This window comes from Anolis sagrei, chromosome 2 (assembly GCF_037176765.1).
Source record: "Anolis sagrei isolate rAnoSag1 chromosome 2, rAnoSag1.mat, whole genome shotgun sequence".
Taxonomy (NCBI): domain Eukaryota; kingdom Metazoa; phylum Chordata; class Lepidosauria; order Squamata; family Dactyloidae; genus Anolis; species Anolis sagrei.
The window spans coordinates 125,054,394-125,072,496 of NC_090022.1; the positions used below are offsets into that span (position 1 = coordinate 125,054,394).

General features: G+C 41.8%; 2 protein-coding genes across 6 annotated transcripts in view; both read right to left on the reverse strand.

Annotated features, from left to right (window-relative positions):
* The window catches only part of LOC132768521 (testis-expressed protein 47-like), a 32,365-nt gene extending 16,763 nt beyond the window's left edge, over window positions 1-15,602 (reverse strand). For 3 of the 4 annotated variants that reach the window (XM_060764497.2, XM_060764494.2, XM_060764495.2), the window contains exon 1: window positions 12,826-15,602. In XM_060764497.2, the coding sequence (XP_060620480.2) occupies window positions 12,826-13,077 (252 nt within the window). In that variant the 5' untranslated portion in view covers window positions 13,078-15,602. Of the gene's footprint in view, window positions 1-2,709; window positions 3,326-12,825 lie in introns of all 4 variants that reach the window. The other variant, XM_067463822.1, reaches the window with a different exon arrangement.
* Window positions 15,603-15,692: 90 nt separating this feature from the next.
* USP43 (ubiquitin specific peptidase 43) overlaps window positions 15,693-18,103 on the reverse strand; it is a 125,167-nt gene continuing 122,756 nt past the window's right edge. For both annotated transcript variants that reach the window (XM_060764498.2, XM_067463820.1), the window contains exon 15: window positions 15,693-17,173. In XM_060764498.2, the coding sequence (XP_060620481.2) occupies window positions 16,164-17,173 (1,010 nt within the window). In that variant the 3' untranslated portion in view covers window positions 15,693-16,163. The remainder of the gene's footprint in view (window positions 17,174-18,103) is intronic.

The window sequence follows — 18,103 nt, forward strand, 5'->3', positions numbered from 1 at the left end:
CTTTTATTTTTGTTTATTCTGGACATCCTGTAGGTAAAGACATTTTTCCTTACATATATTTACTAGGCCTGGGTAACAACGGAAAATTTTGTTTCTAAAATCGATTCGTTTTTTGGGGTTTTTTGCGTTTCGATATTTAAAAGAATTCCGAAATTTTTCTTTTAAAAAGTTCGATATTTACGAAATTTCGTAAATGTTTAAAAATTACGAAACATTAACGAAACAAATATGAAACAATAACGAATCGATTCGTTAATGGCGGACGCGACCACGCAATACGCTAAAAAAACTCCAAATGGGACAGGGGGAACTTCTGAAGCTTCCCTCTCCCTCTGTTGTTGACTGTTGGTGTGATATTTGTATTTTTTTTCACGAATTAAACAAAAAACAACTATAAAACTTGCCCCAGACATCGGAAATAATAACGAAACGACCTCAAACCGATAACGAAACGAATACATAACGAATCCGAGGCATTTACGAAACGAATTTAAAAATTCGTTTTGTTTTTAAGTTGCTCCAGAATGGTTCGTTATCGCTTCATTATAAAAAAACGAATTTTTAATGAAACGAAACCGCCCAGCCCTAATATTTACATTTAATAGCATAAGATGCTTGTTTTAAGTGACAAAAAGTCTTCTGTGGATCAGAAGTCAACTTACCTCATAACTGCACATTGGAAACATTTGATATCAATGTTGTTTTTCTTGAGAAGCACTTTTTTGTTAAAAAAAACACTTTTCTTTGCAACATGTAATGTGTATTTTTTCAGTTGCATAAAACATGACATCTGTTGCTAGTTTTCAGTTTACTGGCTAGTATGCTGAGTGACATATTCACACTTGGGGGCACATTAATATATAGAGCAACTTTTCTCAACCTTTTTATACTGGAGGAAACCTTGGAGGGATGCTTAGGGACACCTTGCATAAAAATAGTATTTACAGCTTTTTCCCAATCATAATTTCTTGGGGAACTCTAGTGATTTCTTGCATAACCCAAGGGTTCTTAGGCGCCCTGGTTGGGAAATCCAAGTTTAGATCTTTTCAAGGAATTAAGAGAAGTAGCAATAAGAGTTGGCACACTGAATCAGCAATAACCTTGGCGAAACTATGTTACAGAACTTGTGGCAGTGCAAACATGTGTCTCTGTGTGGACGACAGTTTTCCAGTCCTGGAAGGTTCCATTGCTGTTCTTCAGTGTGAAAGACCATGTGGAGCCAGAAGAGGTCTAGACAGTCATTTACAGATCTACCACCAAGACTCTATCCTCTGGAAAACAATCTTACTCAGACATGATTGCTTTGCTTCTGTGTGCCTTTAAATCATTTCTAACTTACAGTACCCTAAGGTGAAGCTGTCACAGTGCTTTCTTGGCAATGTTTGTTCAGAGGGGTGTTTCCTTAGCCGCTCCTTAGAATGTATAACTTATCCAAGGTCATTGAATGGGTTTCCATGGCTGAGCAGGAATCCAAACCCTGGTCTCTTGGTTTCTTAGTCCAATATTGACTGTGGTATCCTTCTGGGTTGACCCGCCAGGTTGGGACTGGGAGACACTGTCTTACAGTGACTCCAGTCATTCCTGGAGATCTGTATCCGAAAGGTGGTACTGGGGGACTCCTATTCAAACTCCCAGATGTTGACCTGCGGGGTTCCTTGGGCTTCCATTTGTCCCCCATGCTGTTCCACATATACAGGAAACCACCGGGAGAGATCATATGGAGTTTTGGAGTACAGTACCAAGAAAGTTGTCCTGACCCTGAACTATTGCCTGTCATCAGTAATAGACTGGATGGGGACAAACAAATTTAAACCCAATTCAGACAAGACATAGTTACCCCTGGACAGTTGGAAGGCAGATCAGGGGATTCAGCTGTGCTGGATGGGGTTACACTTCCACTGAAGACACAGGTCCACAGCTTGAGGGTTGTTCTGGTCTCCATGCTGAACCTGGAGGCCCAGGTTTCGATGGTAGCCAGGAGGGCCTTTGCACAATTAAAACTTGTGTGCCAAAAGTACCCATTTCTTGAGATGCCAGATCTGGCCATGTTAGTACATGCCTTAGTTAACCCCGTCTGGATTACTGTAACAGGCTCTATGTGGGGCTGCCTCTAAGAGTGCTTGGAAACTTCATCTGATCCAAAGAGCTGTAACCAGGTTGCTCACTGGGGCTGGCTAAAGGGAGCAGACAACACAACACAACCCACCCACCCCCACCCCCTGTTACAGCAACTCCAATGGCTGCCAGTCTATTTCTGGGCACAATTCACAGTGCTGCCCTAGATCAGGGGTCCTCAAACTTTTTAAAAAAGAGGGACAGGTCACAGTCCCTCAAACTGTTGGAGGGCTTGATTATAATTTGAAAAACAAAAAAGAATGTATGTATTTGTATGAAAAGGGTATTAAATAAGAGGGATACAGGAAGGGGGAGAATATTCACTTTTCTGTCCATTCAGCAGATGCCACTATAAAGATTCTTCAAGAACTGTGGTCTTTGTTCTATGGAACTCTATGCAAGGATATTTTCATAACTACATGGAACAAAAACTGAAGCTAAATATCTCTGTGGCCAAGGCTGTGTTATACTTGCTATGGCATCTAAAGAAATGTTCATTCAGCCTGTGTACCCTTTGCCTGCTATTCTTCCCCTTCCCCAATTCAGGTTCATCTTCAAATGGCTGCCCTCCAACTGCTACAAGCTATCACTTACCTCTTTACCCTCGTGTATTCTCTTCTGAAGGAGCTGATCAAGAAAGGTTACCCTCTCCTCAGATGATGATGATGAGGAGGAGGAGGTTTCCTGCCTCTCCCAAACCTTAGTGAACTTCTTATCATAATACCGCAATGCTGAAGTGCCTACTTTGAATGAGGACATTTCAGCCTGGATTCCAAGGTTCTGGTACCGGGAGACGAGGCTTGTGGCACAATGAATAAATCAGACGAGCCATCTGGGTAATGTTACAGTCTGCATTGCCCTTGAGGCAATATTCTGGGCAAACAAAGCCATTTGTTGACAAACTTGGGTGTCTTTATAAGCTGTGCCAAGCGGGCCCATTTGGCATTCAAAGCTGCATTGTTCTTCGGCATTTTCCACTGGCAGGTTTGCTGGATAGGGTGGCTGTTGCTCTGGCAACTTTGACACCCAACAACCCTGCCCTCCCCTGACCTTACAATGGCATTTCAGAAGTGCAGCTCTTTTTTTCTGGAAAGAAATCCTTATTGTGTTGTCGCCCTTCAGGTGGATTAACTGGAAGGCACTTGTGTGTTTAGGCCACATCTCACTCTCACCTCCATCCTCTTTTCTTTAGCAAGGTAGCATGATGTCTCTATATATAGTAAATGAAGAGAGACATAAAACAGTTCTGGTTGCTTCTCTTTCAAAAGCTGTGGTTCTCTAACGTAAGTCACATTTTGCTGGTCACCAGGGTTAACAATCTCTTCAGACATGTGTTTGGGTGCCCCCCCCCCTCACTAATATACCACACGCCTGTGATTCTGGAAAGTAGCCTCCCATAACCTTCATATATGAGACCAAAACTCACACCAGCCCCAGCCCAAATTGCCATATTCCAGTCCTTAAAGTGTGTGTGTGTGTGTGTGTGTGTGGAGGGGAGGATGTTTCTAATCCATGTGGGGATTCCTGGGCTGTTCCTTTTTGATGTAGTGCCAGCAATGTTGTCCAACATAGGACAACACAATTTGAATGAGGACATTTCAGCCTGGATTCTAAGGTTCTGGTACCGGGAGACGGAACCTGAATACAAGCACATAAAACAGCTGTTATGGATATTTATGAATTTGGATTACATCCCCCTTCTCATTTTTTCTCCCATGTGAAAATGGTTTGTAAACACTGCTACCTATTGGCTTGGTAAACACTGTTAAGAATGTCTTAGTGTGCCTTTGCATTCAAAGACTTCTGGTTAATTCCCAGTCTTGTTCCTGAAAATGCACAGGTCTTATATGCCAAAAGCTGTGAGTGGTAGACTGGGAAATACTCAGTTTCATTAGACAGATAGTTATGTAAGTTTAATTCCAATGCCCGAATAAAGGAAATGGATGACATTGTATGACAGCTTGTGATTTCCAGTGGGTATGAGATTGATTTAATGCCCAATATTCCATCTTCAATATCACATCTCCCCCGCCCGCCCCGCTTCCTCTCTAAGATTGATGCTTCCTTGTTTGGATTCTTTCCCTTCACTCACAAGCAAAAGACAATATGGGGCAGGAGAAAGATACAGCATTAGAACAGGTAGATGTGCCCTTCAGCAATAGTCCATAGCTATTCGTATCAGCAAGAGATGAACTTGAGTTGTGTTATGCATGACAAATGTACATTTCCCCCTTTTAAAAATGTACATTTGTTGAGTATAATGCAATGGTATTACACACCAGAGAGAAATCAGAAACAGTGAATGGCAGAAAATGGCTCTTGACTTCTTCAGTGCAATGATCAAAGGAGGATCAATTTCAGATTCGAATTCTACAGACAAAGTGGAAATGTGCACTTTTGGGTGAAAGCCACTTCAAATATCCCAATAGTATTTCTCAGAGGCCTAAAGCATACTAGAATAAATTGCAAATGTGTATGACACCATGTTGGCAAATGGACCTATGCCAGGTATTATCCTTGCCAGATTATTTTGAAATGTTCCTTCCTTGGATCCCCCGTTTGTGATTACTCTATATACTTATGTGTGTGTATATATATAGGAAATTTTAACCAAAACTTAACTCAAAAAACCTGAGTTGATTTATTGAAGGGTCAGTGTAAGTAAGTAACTCTTAACTCCTTTTTAAAAAGGAACCATTCTCTTCTATGGTTTTAGTGGCGATAGGGAAGAGCATAGTCCATCACTAACAGAAGCACTGACACTTTCTTTTTTCTCCATTGTGTTGCTGCCTCTGACCTTTTTGAATGCCTGGGCAGGAAAAGGGTAACAATAGTCAGAAGTGGCTGGTCCCGAGACTGCATTTATGATTTCTCCTCTCCACAGAACACTTGACTCATCCATGGGTCAAATCAGAATCCGTAATTTTGCCCCAAACCTTCCCACAACTTATACATGAAACATATTCTATGATCCAGCATGGTATTCCATCCTGGGCAAACATACAATATTAATCATGCACACGAAAGATTTGAGGCCCTTAATCTCTCCTTCAGATTATGGGATTCTTCATCTCACCAAGATCCCCCCCCCCCCCCCCCCCGATGTTGCAATCTTGTTTGTTAAAATTTCAGGGAGGAAGGGAGAAAGCTGCATTTTCAGTATTGGGTGGAGTAACTGTGCAATATAAGGAGGTTACAGGGGATCAAGAACTCTTCTTGTTATAATCCTGCTGTATTTTCCGTCACCCTTTCGTTCTTTTTTCTAACAAAGAATATATTATTAATTGGAGAAAGATGAAAAAGCTGCACAATGTCTTTTGACAGTACCTGCAAACAGTCCTTTTTGCTTTGTGTGTGGTTCTTGCCCTTGCCGCATAGCCAATTCTAAGTCAATTTTATTGCCCTTATGTTTGCAATTATTCCTTGTATGGAGATGATTGAGTCCTTAAAGATAACCCACTAGGCAAGATACACTGTCCCGTGTGTTAAGAATGAAATGACACAGAACAGTCTTTGCAGGCCACTATAGGAATGGAACTAAACATTAAATATATTCAACATATACTTTAACTAAAATAAAGTAAAAGTAAAGGTAAAGGTCCCCCCCCCCCCCGACATTAAGTCAAGTCATGTCAGACTCTGTGGGTTGGTGCTCATCTCCATTTCTAAGCCAAAGAGCCGGCGTTGTCCATAGACACCTCAAAGGTCATGAGGCTACCATGACTGCATGGAGCACCATAACTAAAGTAACTTGTCTGATTTTTCTTTGCTCCAGTGCAATTATCCAATGTTATTCATGTCTAGCTGAATTAGAGTTCATATGTGTGGAAAACAGATCCCTAGACTGCTGCCATGTCAAACAAGAGCTGAGTAGTGTCCAACTGTGACAACTGAGGATCCATTCCATGCCCCCAAGCTATATTTCCAACAGACCTCACAACCTCTGAGAATGCCTGCCATAGATTGCACATGAAATGTTTTTTTTTTATAATATTTTTATTAAGTTTTGTAATACAAAAATATAAAAAGGGGCAGGTAAGGGTCGGAAAAGAAGGGTGGGGAGGAAAGGTCAAAGGTAAAAGGGGAGGGAGTTCCATTCAAACATCTGGGGAGGGGAGGGGGGTTTGATATGCATTCATTCAATTTAAACTCCATTTCTCTATAAACTGCACGCTTTCGGGTAGGTAGGGTGGAAGGATGTGAGGGATGAGGTGGGGGGTTGAGAGGGGGGGGGGAGAGGGAAGAAACTTCCGTGTGTGTCTGTGAAGGTTGGATAGGTACATCTTGTTTTCTACTTCTTGTTCTTCTTTTGTAGACGTTGTTTGATCTTTTTCTCTTTCATTTCTTTGGTTTTTGAAGATAGGTCAAGAATCCGCTCCAATCCGTGTTATGGATTTTGTCTAGGTTATTTGAGAGTTGGTTTGTCAGCAAGTCCATATTCATTATGTCATATATTTTTAAAATCCATTCTTCTTTCGTCGGCATCTCCTTCGATTTCCAGTATTGTGCTATTTTAATTCGGGCAGCTGTGGAGAGATAAAAAAGAATCTTGTTTTCATTTTTTTCCAGTTTAAAGTCAGTGATTCCTAATAAGAAATATTCCGGTTTTAGTTTGATCTTTATTTGTAGGATTTTTTCTGTCTCTGTGCAAATCTGGCGCCAAAAGGCCTTAACTCTCTTACAATCCCACCACATATGAATGAAGCTTCCGTTACTACCCTGGCATTTCCAGCATTTTCCTTCTATCTTTCCTTTGCTGAACTTGGCTATCTGTTCCGGTGTTAAGTACCATCTATAAAAGAGCTTGTACCAGTTTTCTTTGATCTCATTAGCGTAGGTAAGTTTAAGTTTTTTTGTCCATACTTCCTCCCATTCTTCTAGTTTGATGGGGCGGCCTATGTCTTTGGCCCAGCTGGTCATGGTAGCTTTTATTTGCTCTTTTTCCGTTTCCCACGTCAACAGTTGTTGGTATACTTTCTTGATATGTTTTTTGACTGTCTTTAAGATCTTTTCACATATTGTGTCTTCTTTTTGGAAGCCTATCAATTTGTCTCTGTTGTAACTCTCTCTTATTTGGTGATATTGGTACCAGGAAAGTGTGGGGTCATAACGTCTTAGTTCCTCTTGTGTTTTAATTAGGTATCCTTGGGGGGAGTTTTTTATTATTTCTTTGTAAGTTAACCATATTTCTCTAGCTGTTCCTTTGATTTGACTGGCCTCGTTAGGGGAGAACCAAAGCGGCGTTTTCTGGTAAAGTTTGGTTTTATATCTTTCCCATATTTGTATGAGGGGGTCCCTCACAAAATGGTTTCTAAAATTGCTTTCTCCTTTTGTTTTCCCCCTCCAAAGGTAATTGTGCCATCCTTGCATAAGATCAAAGCTCTCGAGGGTTAATACTTTTTTCTCCCTGAGTCCTATCCAGTCCTTTATCCAGCAGATCGCGGATGAGTCATGATATAACTGCAGGTTTGGTAGGGCCAGGCCCCCTCTTTTCTTGCTGTCGCACATGTTTATGAAGTTGATTCTGTGTCTGCCTCTTCTCCAAATAAAATTCATGATGTCTTTATTCCAGATATTAAAAACCGACTTGTTCTTGATTACTGGTATAGATTGGAAGAGATGGAGTATGTCTGGGAGGATATTCATTTGGATCGCCGCGATTCTTCCCATCAGGGAGAGATTTAACGTCTCCCATCTCTTTAGTTTTTCTCTTATTTTAGTCCATTTCTGTTCGTAATTATTTTTGTATAGTTGTATGTTTTTTGTTGTTATTATAACTCCTAGGTATTTCACCTTTTTTGTTATTCTGATTGATGTTTTTTTTTGTATTTCTTCCTCTTTCTTTTTCGTCATGTTTTTGGTAAGCATTTGAGTTTTTTCCTTATTAATTCTGAAGCCTGCCACTTCCCCATATCGATTTATTTCTCCCCACCATTTATCTATGGTGTTTGCTGGGTCTTCTATGATGCAGACCAGGTCGTCGGCATAGGCTCGGATCTTGAATGTATACCTCTCGATTCGTAGTCCTTTCAGTTCTTCATTTCTTCTGATGTTACATAAAAGTAGCTCTAGGGTGAGTATGAATATCAGGGGGGATAAAGGGCATCCCTGTCTTGTTCCTTTCTCAATTCTAATTGATTCTGATTTTTGACCATTTATTAACAGACTTGCGTACTGCTTGGAATATAATGATTCTATTGCGTTTATGAAGTTATGTCCGGCATCCATTTCTTTAAGCGTCTCTTTGAACAGGAACCAATTGACGTTATCAAACGCCTTTTCTGCGTCCAAGAATAGAAATACTACTTCTTTTTGTATCTTTTTCTCGTAGTATTCTATTGCGTCTATTATAACGCGTATGTTTTCTTTCATTTGGCGTTTTGGCAGGAAACCTTTCTGTTCTTCTTCAATTCTTTCACTTAATATTACCTTCAGTCTGTTTCCTAATATGTTGGTGAATATTTTGTAATCTTGGTTCAAAAGAGATATCGGTCTGTAGTTTTTAGTTTTGGTCTTATCTGTGCTGTCTTTTGGTATCAGGGTCATATTTGCATGTCTCCATGTTTCGGGGATTTTCCCTTCTTCCATGACTTTATTCATTGTTTTTAAAAGTGGTGTGCTCAGCTGGTCCACGAAGATCTTATAGTAGCTACTAGTGAAGCCATCTGGGCCGGGAGCTTTGTTCTGTGGTAGATTTTGAATTACTTTTACCATCTCTTCTCTCGATATTTTTTTGTTTAATACCTCCCTTTGGGCGTCTGTTATTTTTGCTATCTTTTGCTGACCTAGAAATTGCATAACTCTTTCTTTTGGTATATTGTCATCCGCATATAATTTCCTGTAATATTCTGTAAATTGTTCTATTATATCTGATGTTTGGTTAAAGGTTTTACCTTTTTCTTCAATTTGTGTGATGATTCTGGAGTGTTTCCTTATTGCTAATTTCCTAGCCAACCATTTGCTTACTTTGTTCGCGTTTTCAAAGTAATCTTGTCTGACATATCTTAGCTTTTTTTCCATTTCTTCCAATTGTAAGGTTGATAATTTTTTCCTTAGGATGGAGGTTTGGTGTTGTAGCTTTAGGTTCTCTGGGTTTAATTTTGCTGTTTTTTCTGTTCGTTCTAGTTCTTTCTTGATTTTTTCTTGTTCTTCTCTTCTCCATTTATTTGTTCTAGCAGCATGCTCTATAAGGAATCCTCTGATGTAAGCTTTCGAGGCATCCCAGATTGTCTCTATCGGGGTCTCGTTCTCAGTATTAAAGGTGAAGAATTCTTCTATTAATTCTCTATATCTTTTCCTGTTTTTCTCCCCTTTAATCAAATAATCCTTTAGTTTCCACATGTATGGTGTTCTTGAATTTGTGTTTTCCTGTATTATTGTAAGTAATGGGGCGTGGTCAGAGGTGTGGATTGGTAATATTTTTGATTTTCTCACTTTTTTTGCTAGTAATTTTGAGCACCATACCATATCTATCCGTGACCACGTTTGGTGACGGTTAGAAAAATAGGTGTAGTCTACGTCATTCTGGTGTAGATCTCTCCATGTATCTACAGTTCCCAGTTCCTCTAACATCTGGAGACATGCTTTCGGGAGGGTAGAGGTGTGCTGTGGTCTTTGTCCCTTTTTTTTTGATTTATCCTTATTAATATCTACAACTCCATTAAAATCACCTATTACCATTAACTCATCGTAGTTCGTTTCTGATATTAGGCTGTGGAGTTTCTCACAAAATTTCACCTTTCCTCCGTTAGGGGCATATATGTTACATATCAAGATATTTTGTCCCTGTATCTCCACCAGTACCCCTAGAATTCTTCCTTCCCGGTCAGCAAAGGCTAGTTTGGAGGGTAGGTTATCTTTAACATATATGGCCAGGCCTTTTTTTCTTTTCTGTGCTACATGCTTGGAATATTTTACCCAGACTGCTATTCTCTAAATAGTGCGCATGTTTTTTAATGATGTGCGTCTCCTGGAGACATATTATTTCACATCCTTCTTTTCTTAGACAATGCCAAACCCTTTTTCTCTTCCCCGGCGTGTTCATGCCATTTACATTCTGGGACCAAATTTTAAGACTTATATCCATTATAATTATTTTTAATTACCTTATTTGTCGTCTTTTGGTTGGTTCTCTCTGGATCGGCCTCCTGGTAGAGCTGTTTTGGGGACTTTTTCCTCGCTCTTTTTCTTTTCTTCTTATTTTGTTCAGCTTCTGTTGGGTAGGTGTCCTCACTACTTTCATTTTCATTGGTTTCCCCTTCTGTCCTGGGTGATGTTAGGCACTCTCCTTCTTCGGCTCCTTTTTCAATGTCTTTTAGAGGTTCTTTCTGCAGTACTTTTTCCCAGAAGTTTTGGGCTTTTTCTTCTGATGTTATCCAGTGTTTTGTATTATTCCAAGTAGCCATCAGTCCCTCTGTTTTTTCCCATCTAAATCGTGCATTCCTTCTTTTCAGTTCATCTGTTAGAAAATGGTATTTCCTTCTTTTTTCTAATATAGTTATAGGTATTTCCTTGAGAATCACGATTCTACTGCCCATGTACATTGTGGGTTCTTTCGCATTTTCTCTGAGAATCTCATCTCTTGTGGCTTTTTTGGTGAAGAAGACTAACACATCCCGAGGGACTTTATTCTTCTTTGCATAGTTAGAATTAATCCTTATGACCCTGTCAATATTATTTTCCGCATTTTCTGTGGTGATTTTACATATTTTAGCTATTAAGTCTGTTATTATTTCTCTAATGTTTTCTTGGTCACTTTCTTGTACATTACGAAATCTGAGTTGAGCCTCCTTCTCTTTACTTTCTTGCACTTCTTTATATTGTTTTAGAGACGTAATTGTCCCTTCCATATTTTTCACCTTCTTTCTTAGGTCTAGTTGTTGTTCCTTTATATTTTCATTCTCTTTCCTCAGATCGTTATTTTCTTGTGTCAGCCTTAGAATATTGTCTCTCGATTCCTTCAGTTCATTCTTGAGAGCTACATGTAGTTCTTCTTTCAGGTCTTTTTTCATTTCTTTTAGGTCTTCTTTTATTTCTTTTTTGAGGGCCGCATTTTGTGTGTCTTGGTTTGTCTGCATCGTTTGTACTACAAGGTATAGTTTATTTATTTCTGCCAGCACATCTTTGATGTTGGGCTCTTCTACTGGTGTAGGGGGTGCTGTGGCATCTTTTTTGTTGCCTGCTCTTTTGTCTTTCTCTTTGTCCCTTTCTTGTTTTTTTTGTGTTGACATCTTCTCTTGGTTGGTAGGGTCTTTAGGTCTTTTTCCGGTTGTTATTTTAATATATAGGGGTTTCTCTGGTTGTTTTGTTATGGCTACGCTGTTGTTTTCTTGCTTACTTCTGTCACTGTTTTGGTTATTATTTGTTTCTTCGCCTATGTTTGGGTAGGGTTTTTTTTTTTTTAATCGGATATTCTTTTCCTCTTTTTCCCCTTCGTTCCTTTCTTATTCGCTTCTTTCCCCTTCCACTCCTTCCGCTCCCTGAATTCTTCTTTGCTCTTTGGTCGCCACTCTTCTGTGCCAACTTCCTTGTTTGGTTCTTGTTTTCTCGCGATGTTTCCTACTCTCACCTTTTCTCGCTTCTTCTCGCTCTTCTCGTTTCCCCCTGTCTCTCTCGCGAGATTTCCCCGTTCGCCTCTTCCTTTCCCCTTCTCTTCCTCAGTTCCTTCTGGCTTCCGAGAGAGGCGGGCGCCCTTCGGCGCGCGCCTCGCTCCGGGGGCCTCTTGGCCTCTACACAGGCCTCCTGGCCTCTACGCAGGGGATCTGGCGGGCGGCGGCGGGGCGCTGGGGTTTAGACGATTGCGAGGGGTGAGTGGTGAGTGTCTAAGAAGATTTCTTGGGTTCGGGGATTCTTCTAATGGAGCGGGGGGGGGGGGGTGGGGGTTTGTTCTTTTTTGTTTGTGTCCCTTTTGCTGTGTTATTTTTGGGTTTCTCGGGCTTCGCGTGGCGATTTACCTCCGCTGTGGTTAGGTTTGAGTTTCGTTGAGGGGGTGGGTTAGTGGGTTGTTTGGGGGTGGGAGACTAGGAATTGGTCTCAATCGTCTCTTTTATCTCTCCTGTCCTTCTTTGAAACCTCCGCGTCTTTGCCTGCTCCCCCTGTCTTCCCTTTCTCCGTGGCTTTAAGTTATTCTCTCCCCTCTCCCCTCGTCCATTTTCTTCTTGCTGTGTTACTTTCAGTTATTATTTTCAGTTACTACTAGATTAGACTTGACCTCTTGTTGTTATTATTTTGTTGTTTTACCTTTTAAGTCTTTGGTTGTGTTCAGTTGCATCTGTTCTTTCCTTCCCCCTCTTCTCTTCTCTTCTTTCTTTCTTATTCCTTACACAGGCGTCCTTGTAGTTTCTTCTTCGGTGCTGTGAATTTAAAATAGTGGCCAGCGTTCTGGTCTGGCCTCAGCTTTGCTTAGCCTCGGTCAGGCCTCCCACTTTGAACCTCAGCCATCCAGACTTCTTGGGGGAAGCACCCCCCGGGGTGCAAGTCCAGCGGCCTTGGCTGCCCTGTTTATTCCGCGGGGCAGGGGAGTAACTCTCCCAGAGGTTTCCAAAGGGGGCAAACTTGCGACGAGCGTCACCAGTTTGCTCCGTCCGCCATCTTGCCACTACCGGAAGTCCCGATTGCACATGAAATGTCAGCAGAGAACATGGCCATACAGCCTGGAAAATGCACAGCAACCCAGTACTTTTCCAAAGTCCCACTCAATCCAGCACAAACCTTCCCAGCCTCTCTCTGTCTCTCCAATAGCAGTTGATACACTGAGCTCCTCTCTTGGAAGATGAAGTCATCTGTCTCCTCATATGAAACACTGCTGGCTGCCTGGGAGGACGCCATCGCTTGCTCCATTCCTGCGGCAGTTGCTAGGCAATGGCTTAACAAAAAGAGCCCCCAAGGAGTGGGAGATAATTCATCCCGTCCCCCACACCGACCAGGCTTCGGTCTGCAGCAGTCTGGGAAGGGAGCAGCCATGGTACGGTTGACCAGCTCATGACAGCAGGTTAATGAGTCCAAAGCTTCATACACACAGCCTAAGAAGTGAAGAAGCAGGATCTGGGGATTTTCAAAGGGATGGCTTTTGCTTCACTGATGCTGAGGTAGATTATGAAACCATAGGGCATACAGCAAAAACCTTCAAACTGTACAATATGCATAGTAGCTTTCTACATAGTTGCAGAACTATTCTGAGTGTATTCTATTTTTAAAAAAGACTACAGCAGTACCACACATGGATGTGCTCTGGAGTGTGCCACTTGCTTACGTTGTCTAAGGTTTGCATCTTTTAAACATTCTCCCTCGGCTCTCTACAATGTGATTTTGCCGACCTGTGTTGAACAGAAATTACAGTCAAAATTTGAAGTTTCAATCGATAGTGAATAGTGATACTTGTTACCATTGATTATAAGCCAAATGTGATGTTATTAATTATTCAAGTGTTGAATTCCATCATTCTTTCACTTGACTTAGTCACTTCCGACTCTTTGTGACCTCACTTGACTTAACTGATGGTTTGTTGACCAAAATAAAGGCTACTGACTGACTGAAATTACAGTCTCCCAAACCACTACTGATCTCCAGACTGCAAATTCTAAAGACCTTTGTTTTCATTTTGTATAGCCACCCTGCAAGCCCAGACAGCCGTTCAGCCTCTCCTACTTGATTCTTTCCAAGCAACAGAGCTTCTTATCTTCTTCTGGTCTTCACAATTCTTTCCTGCATGGTTGTGGGTGAGACCTTGAAGGTGTCCCAATAGGGAAACTGAAGTGCAACAAGCACTAAGGGGCTGGTGTAGAATAGATATTTGCAAATTATTGTCAGAAATTAGGGAAAGTCAAGTTATACATGCAAAGGGACAGTTATCTGGTTCTTTTCCTACCTGTAAACATTACATCTCACTCCCATACTAACAGTCTGTCTCTGCTTTCATCCCATTAAAGTTCTCAGGATCTCTTCTTGGACTCTTTCTTTATCTTTATACGGCCACTATATCTGGGGCACTTCATTCTACCTCTCTATCCCAAAACTCTCCCCTATCCTTTCATCCCACAATCAGCCTATTAATTATAATTGTTTTATTGTTATCTCAAGCTCAAATGCCAAGACTAAACCACTAATGGCCTAAATCCAACTGCTATTTCCAACTACAAAAACTCCATGGAAGCAATTTATGTCACTATTGCTTTACCATTCAGATCCTGATTTAATATATTTATTCTAGCTGGGACTAGAAAGTGGATTTAGGCCATGGCCAACACTTCCTCTTAATGAGATTAAAAACGGTCTCAACTTTCCTTCATTTCTTTTATTTTCTCTAGTTAATCCAGTGATATGAAAATATAGCACATCTTCTGTCTTTTTAAGTGAATTTTTTTGTTGACATTCGAGTAATCCTAAATTTGCCACTGCAACCTTCTCCATTACCTTCTGTTGTCTCATTTTGCTCTTGAAATTTAACCAAAATTCTGGTAGCTGCGGTGGTGCAATGGATTAAACCCCTGTGCCGGCTGAACTGGTGACCTAAAGACCTGAAGGTTGGCGGTTTGAATCTGCAAGACAAGGTGAGCTCCCATCTGTCAGCCCCAGCTCCCCGTGTGGGGACATGAGAGAAGCCTCCCACAGGATGATAACACATCCAGGCATCCCCTGGGCAACATCCTTGCAGTCAGTTCTCTCACACCAGAAATGACTTCTGACATGATAAAAAAAATCTGCCCAGTCATTCACCTCTTTCTCTGTCTAAAACATAGCTCTTGAACTCTATACTAATTCAAGACCATTACCTTCAAACGCCGCTACTGCCTTCCATACTATTATATCACAATAGATTGAGGTCACTGATCTTCTACTCTCTATCCAAAAGCCATCCTGCCTTTTCATAACACTCTGCCCTTGCTCACTTATCTCCTCTTTTCCTGAAACCCCCTTTTTTTTTTCTTCTTCTTTTTTTGGATGTTAATGAGGCCCTCTGTGAAACCATCTGTGTAGTGTCTGGGGGTTCTCAACATTCAGGCTTTCAAATATTTTGAACTTCTGCTTCCAGAACTGGCAATAAAGTCTGATATTTCAAACATATGAAGGACCAAATGTTTAGAACCACAGATGTAGATGTTACTAAGCATATCAGTCAATCTTTCCCAGAAGGCTTAAAACTGATTAGATGGTTCAAGAAAATGTTTTTGTATGAGAAAATATACTTGCATGTCTGCTTGTAGGGGAAGGGAGGGTGACCTAAAGATCTGAAGGTTGGCGGTTTGAATCCGCAAGACAAGGTGAGCTGCCATCTGTCAGCCCCAGCTTCCCATGTGGGGACATGAGAAAACCTCCCACAGGATGATAACACATCTGGACGTCCCCATTCCTTGGATCTGGGCTGATCCAAGGAACGTGGGAAGATTCTTCATGAAATGGCCAGTGTTGCTCCATAGGTTCTTTTTTCCCTTTGTTTCTTAAAGATTGCAACATTGCAGGTAGACATAGCAACTCAGCCCGTCAGTGAAGGTGGTTAGCTCTTTCTCTTGCTTGAGCGTTACCCTGATTGACATCATTGGCTGACACCCATTTCCACCCTTGACTTCCAAAACCATCCATTTTGACCTGTCATTTGAGACAATTTTAATAACAAATATATCTGTAAAACCCAAATGTCTGCAGAAAATAGAAAAGTTGGGATTATTGCATAGAGCAACAAGATTCTCCCCCCATATTCTTCTCAACACAACTTGGTACCAAAATAACTGCTGTCACAAAACAACACATCCTCTCATTAGTATCGGTTAAGCTACCTCACTGTATAGAATAAATACTTTAATTCTACCATACTCCTGACATTTTTCTCTCTCACTAATTCTGAACTCATAGTCCACAAATCTCTGTTGCATCTTCATTCCCAGACAAGGCAATGGTGTCAAAGAGCACCCTTAAGATGGATGAAGCCTGGCTGAGAGAAATCCCCCTGGGAAGCAAGCACCCACCAAGTTTTCCAGCAACCAACAGATTTTATCTGACGTTCCCAAGACCTTACAAGGGCTGCCACTGTTTGGATGGAACATCAGACTAGCTCAGAAGCTGGATTCTGGTACAGGGATTCGCCTGCCCAGGGAGGCTGTGTGATATCTGGCTCGCTGGAAAGTGCCACACGAAACCCCCTCCAGAGTTAGTGGTGGTGTGCAACCCTGCAAGGAGATGTTGTTGTTTGCCTTGTAAAGGGTGGCCGACCTGTTTAGCCAATACTCATTTCTTCCTTTGCTACTGCAGGAGCTCTGAGCACGCTTGATGTCCATCTCAGAACGGCAGATCCGTCCACTGGGCAATCCTTCTGCAGATCTGCGACCCAGAGTACTACTTGCCCTGATGCCAGTGATAGAAGTCAAAGTCCCATTGGAGAGGGATGACCGAGAGGAGGCCATGGATGGTGTCATGACTCCATGCCTGTCAGATTCACTGTGACGCTTGGGATCCCTCCGCAGAAAGCCAGTTCTGAAGACAGCAAGCTTTCCCTCTGGCTGCCTCTTGCCCTCTGGCTCCTTCTCACCAACCTTTGGGTCGGAGAGCAGCCTGCCCATGGATTGACAGCTAGAGAGAGGGAGGTTTATCCCCGTGCGCAAAGTCCCATTTTTGTTAGCTTTGCTCTTGAGCTCTTCATCTTTTATTGGAGGTACTGTACTGAGAGAAAGCACCAGTTTCTTGGGTGTTCTTGGCTGTTCGCCTACATCCTCCTTTGGTTTTCCAGACCTTTTCAGAGTACTTGGGTTTTCCACCATCGTGCATGGTTTCCCAGGGTTCTCAGTTATCCCCGGGCCTGTCAGCACATGATTTTGTTTGGCTTTGTTGTCCTCCCCTTCCTTGGTCATAAGAGGAACAATGGGCTCATTTGTAAACCGGGGCCTACGGCCAGATTCCAGGTACTCTACAAGTTCCCCAGAAGGTTCTGTTAACCACTCTTTGGAGGTGAAGGACCAGCGCAAAGGCATGGGCTTAGGAACTGCCATCTTGGCTTTACTGGGAGAAGCTTTCATGCTGACACTTCTGCCCTGTACACCCCGCACCAAAGGACGGGACTCAAAGCCACCTATAAAAGAAAACAGAGAGATCTATCAGTATTCTTAGGAAATCAGTGAAGTTAAGTATATTCCTCATAGAAATGTGGACACTTTTTGAATGGCAGGTTTGTATTTTTGATCTTAAGTGAGCACTATGACTCCTGAATTCTTTTCCATCTCAACCAAAAAAATCCTTTCCTACTCTCTGTCATCCAAACCCTGTTCTCCCACTGATTCCTCCTCTAATCCCACCCCTTCTTCCTCTCTAACCCATCTATTTACCTGTTGATGCCAGGATGGATGGAAATGATGCCAGGATGGAAGGGAAATATTGTTTGTTTCCAATTGATAAACGACTAGTAAAAGCCAAGTAATTCAACTAAGAGAGACTAGAAGAGGGATTTGAGAACTGGGGAACAAAAATGTAGCCAGTTGAATGAAACTTGAATCTGAAATGGCCTGATTTTTCTCTGAAGTTTACTGATTATTGGTGCACTTGCTTAGCTTGGCTAAAGTGGGGACAAACATAGGAAAAATCCAGTCCCCTGGCAATTTGTAAACTATGTGCCAGAGGAGAGGCAAAAGAATCAGAGTTCTAGTTCTTGTGACATTTCACCTGTACGACTCTCTTGGAGGCCCCCTGAGGCTCTGGAGCTCATTCAAGCTCCAAAATACAAAATCAGTGGACAAAGACAAGAGCCTAGATCAGTGGTTCTCAACCCGTGGGTCCCCAGGAGTTTGGCCTACAACTCCCAGGAATCCCATCCAGTTCACTAGCTGTTACTATTTCTGGGAGTTAACGGCCAAAACATCTGGGGACCCAGAGGTTGAGAACCACTGCCATTGTTGTGTTCTCATAGATTCCAGAAGCAAAGAGTCTGGACACTTGGTTTAATCAGATGAGTGGCAGCAATGTTCCAAGGTTTGTATTTTGGGGCTTGAATGAGCATTTCGACAGG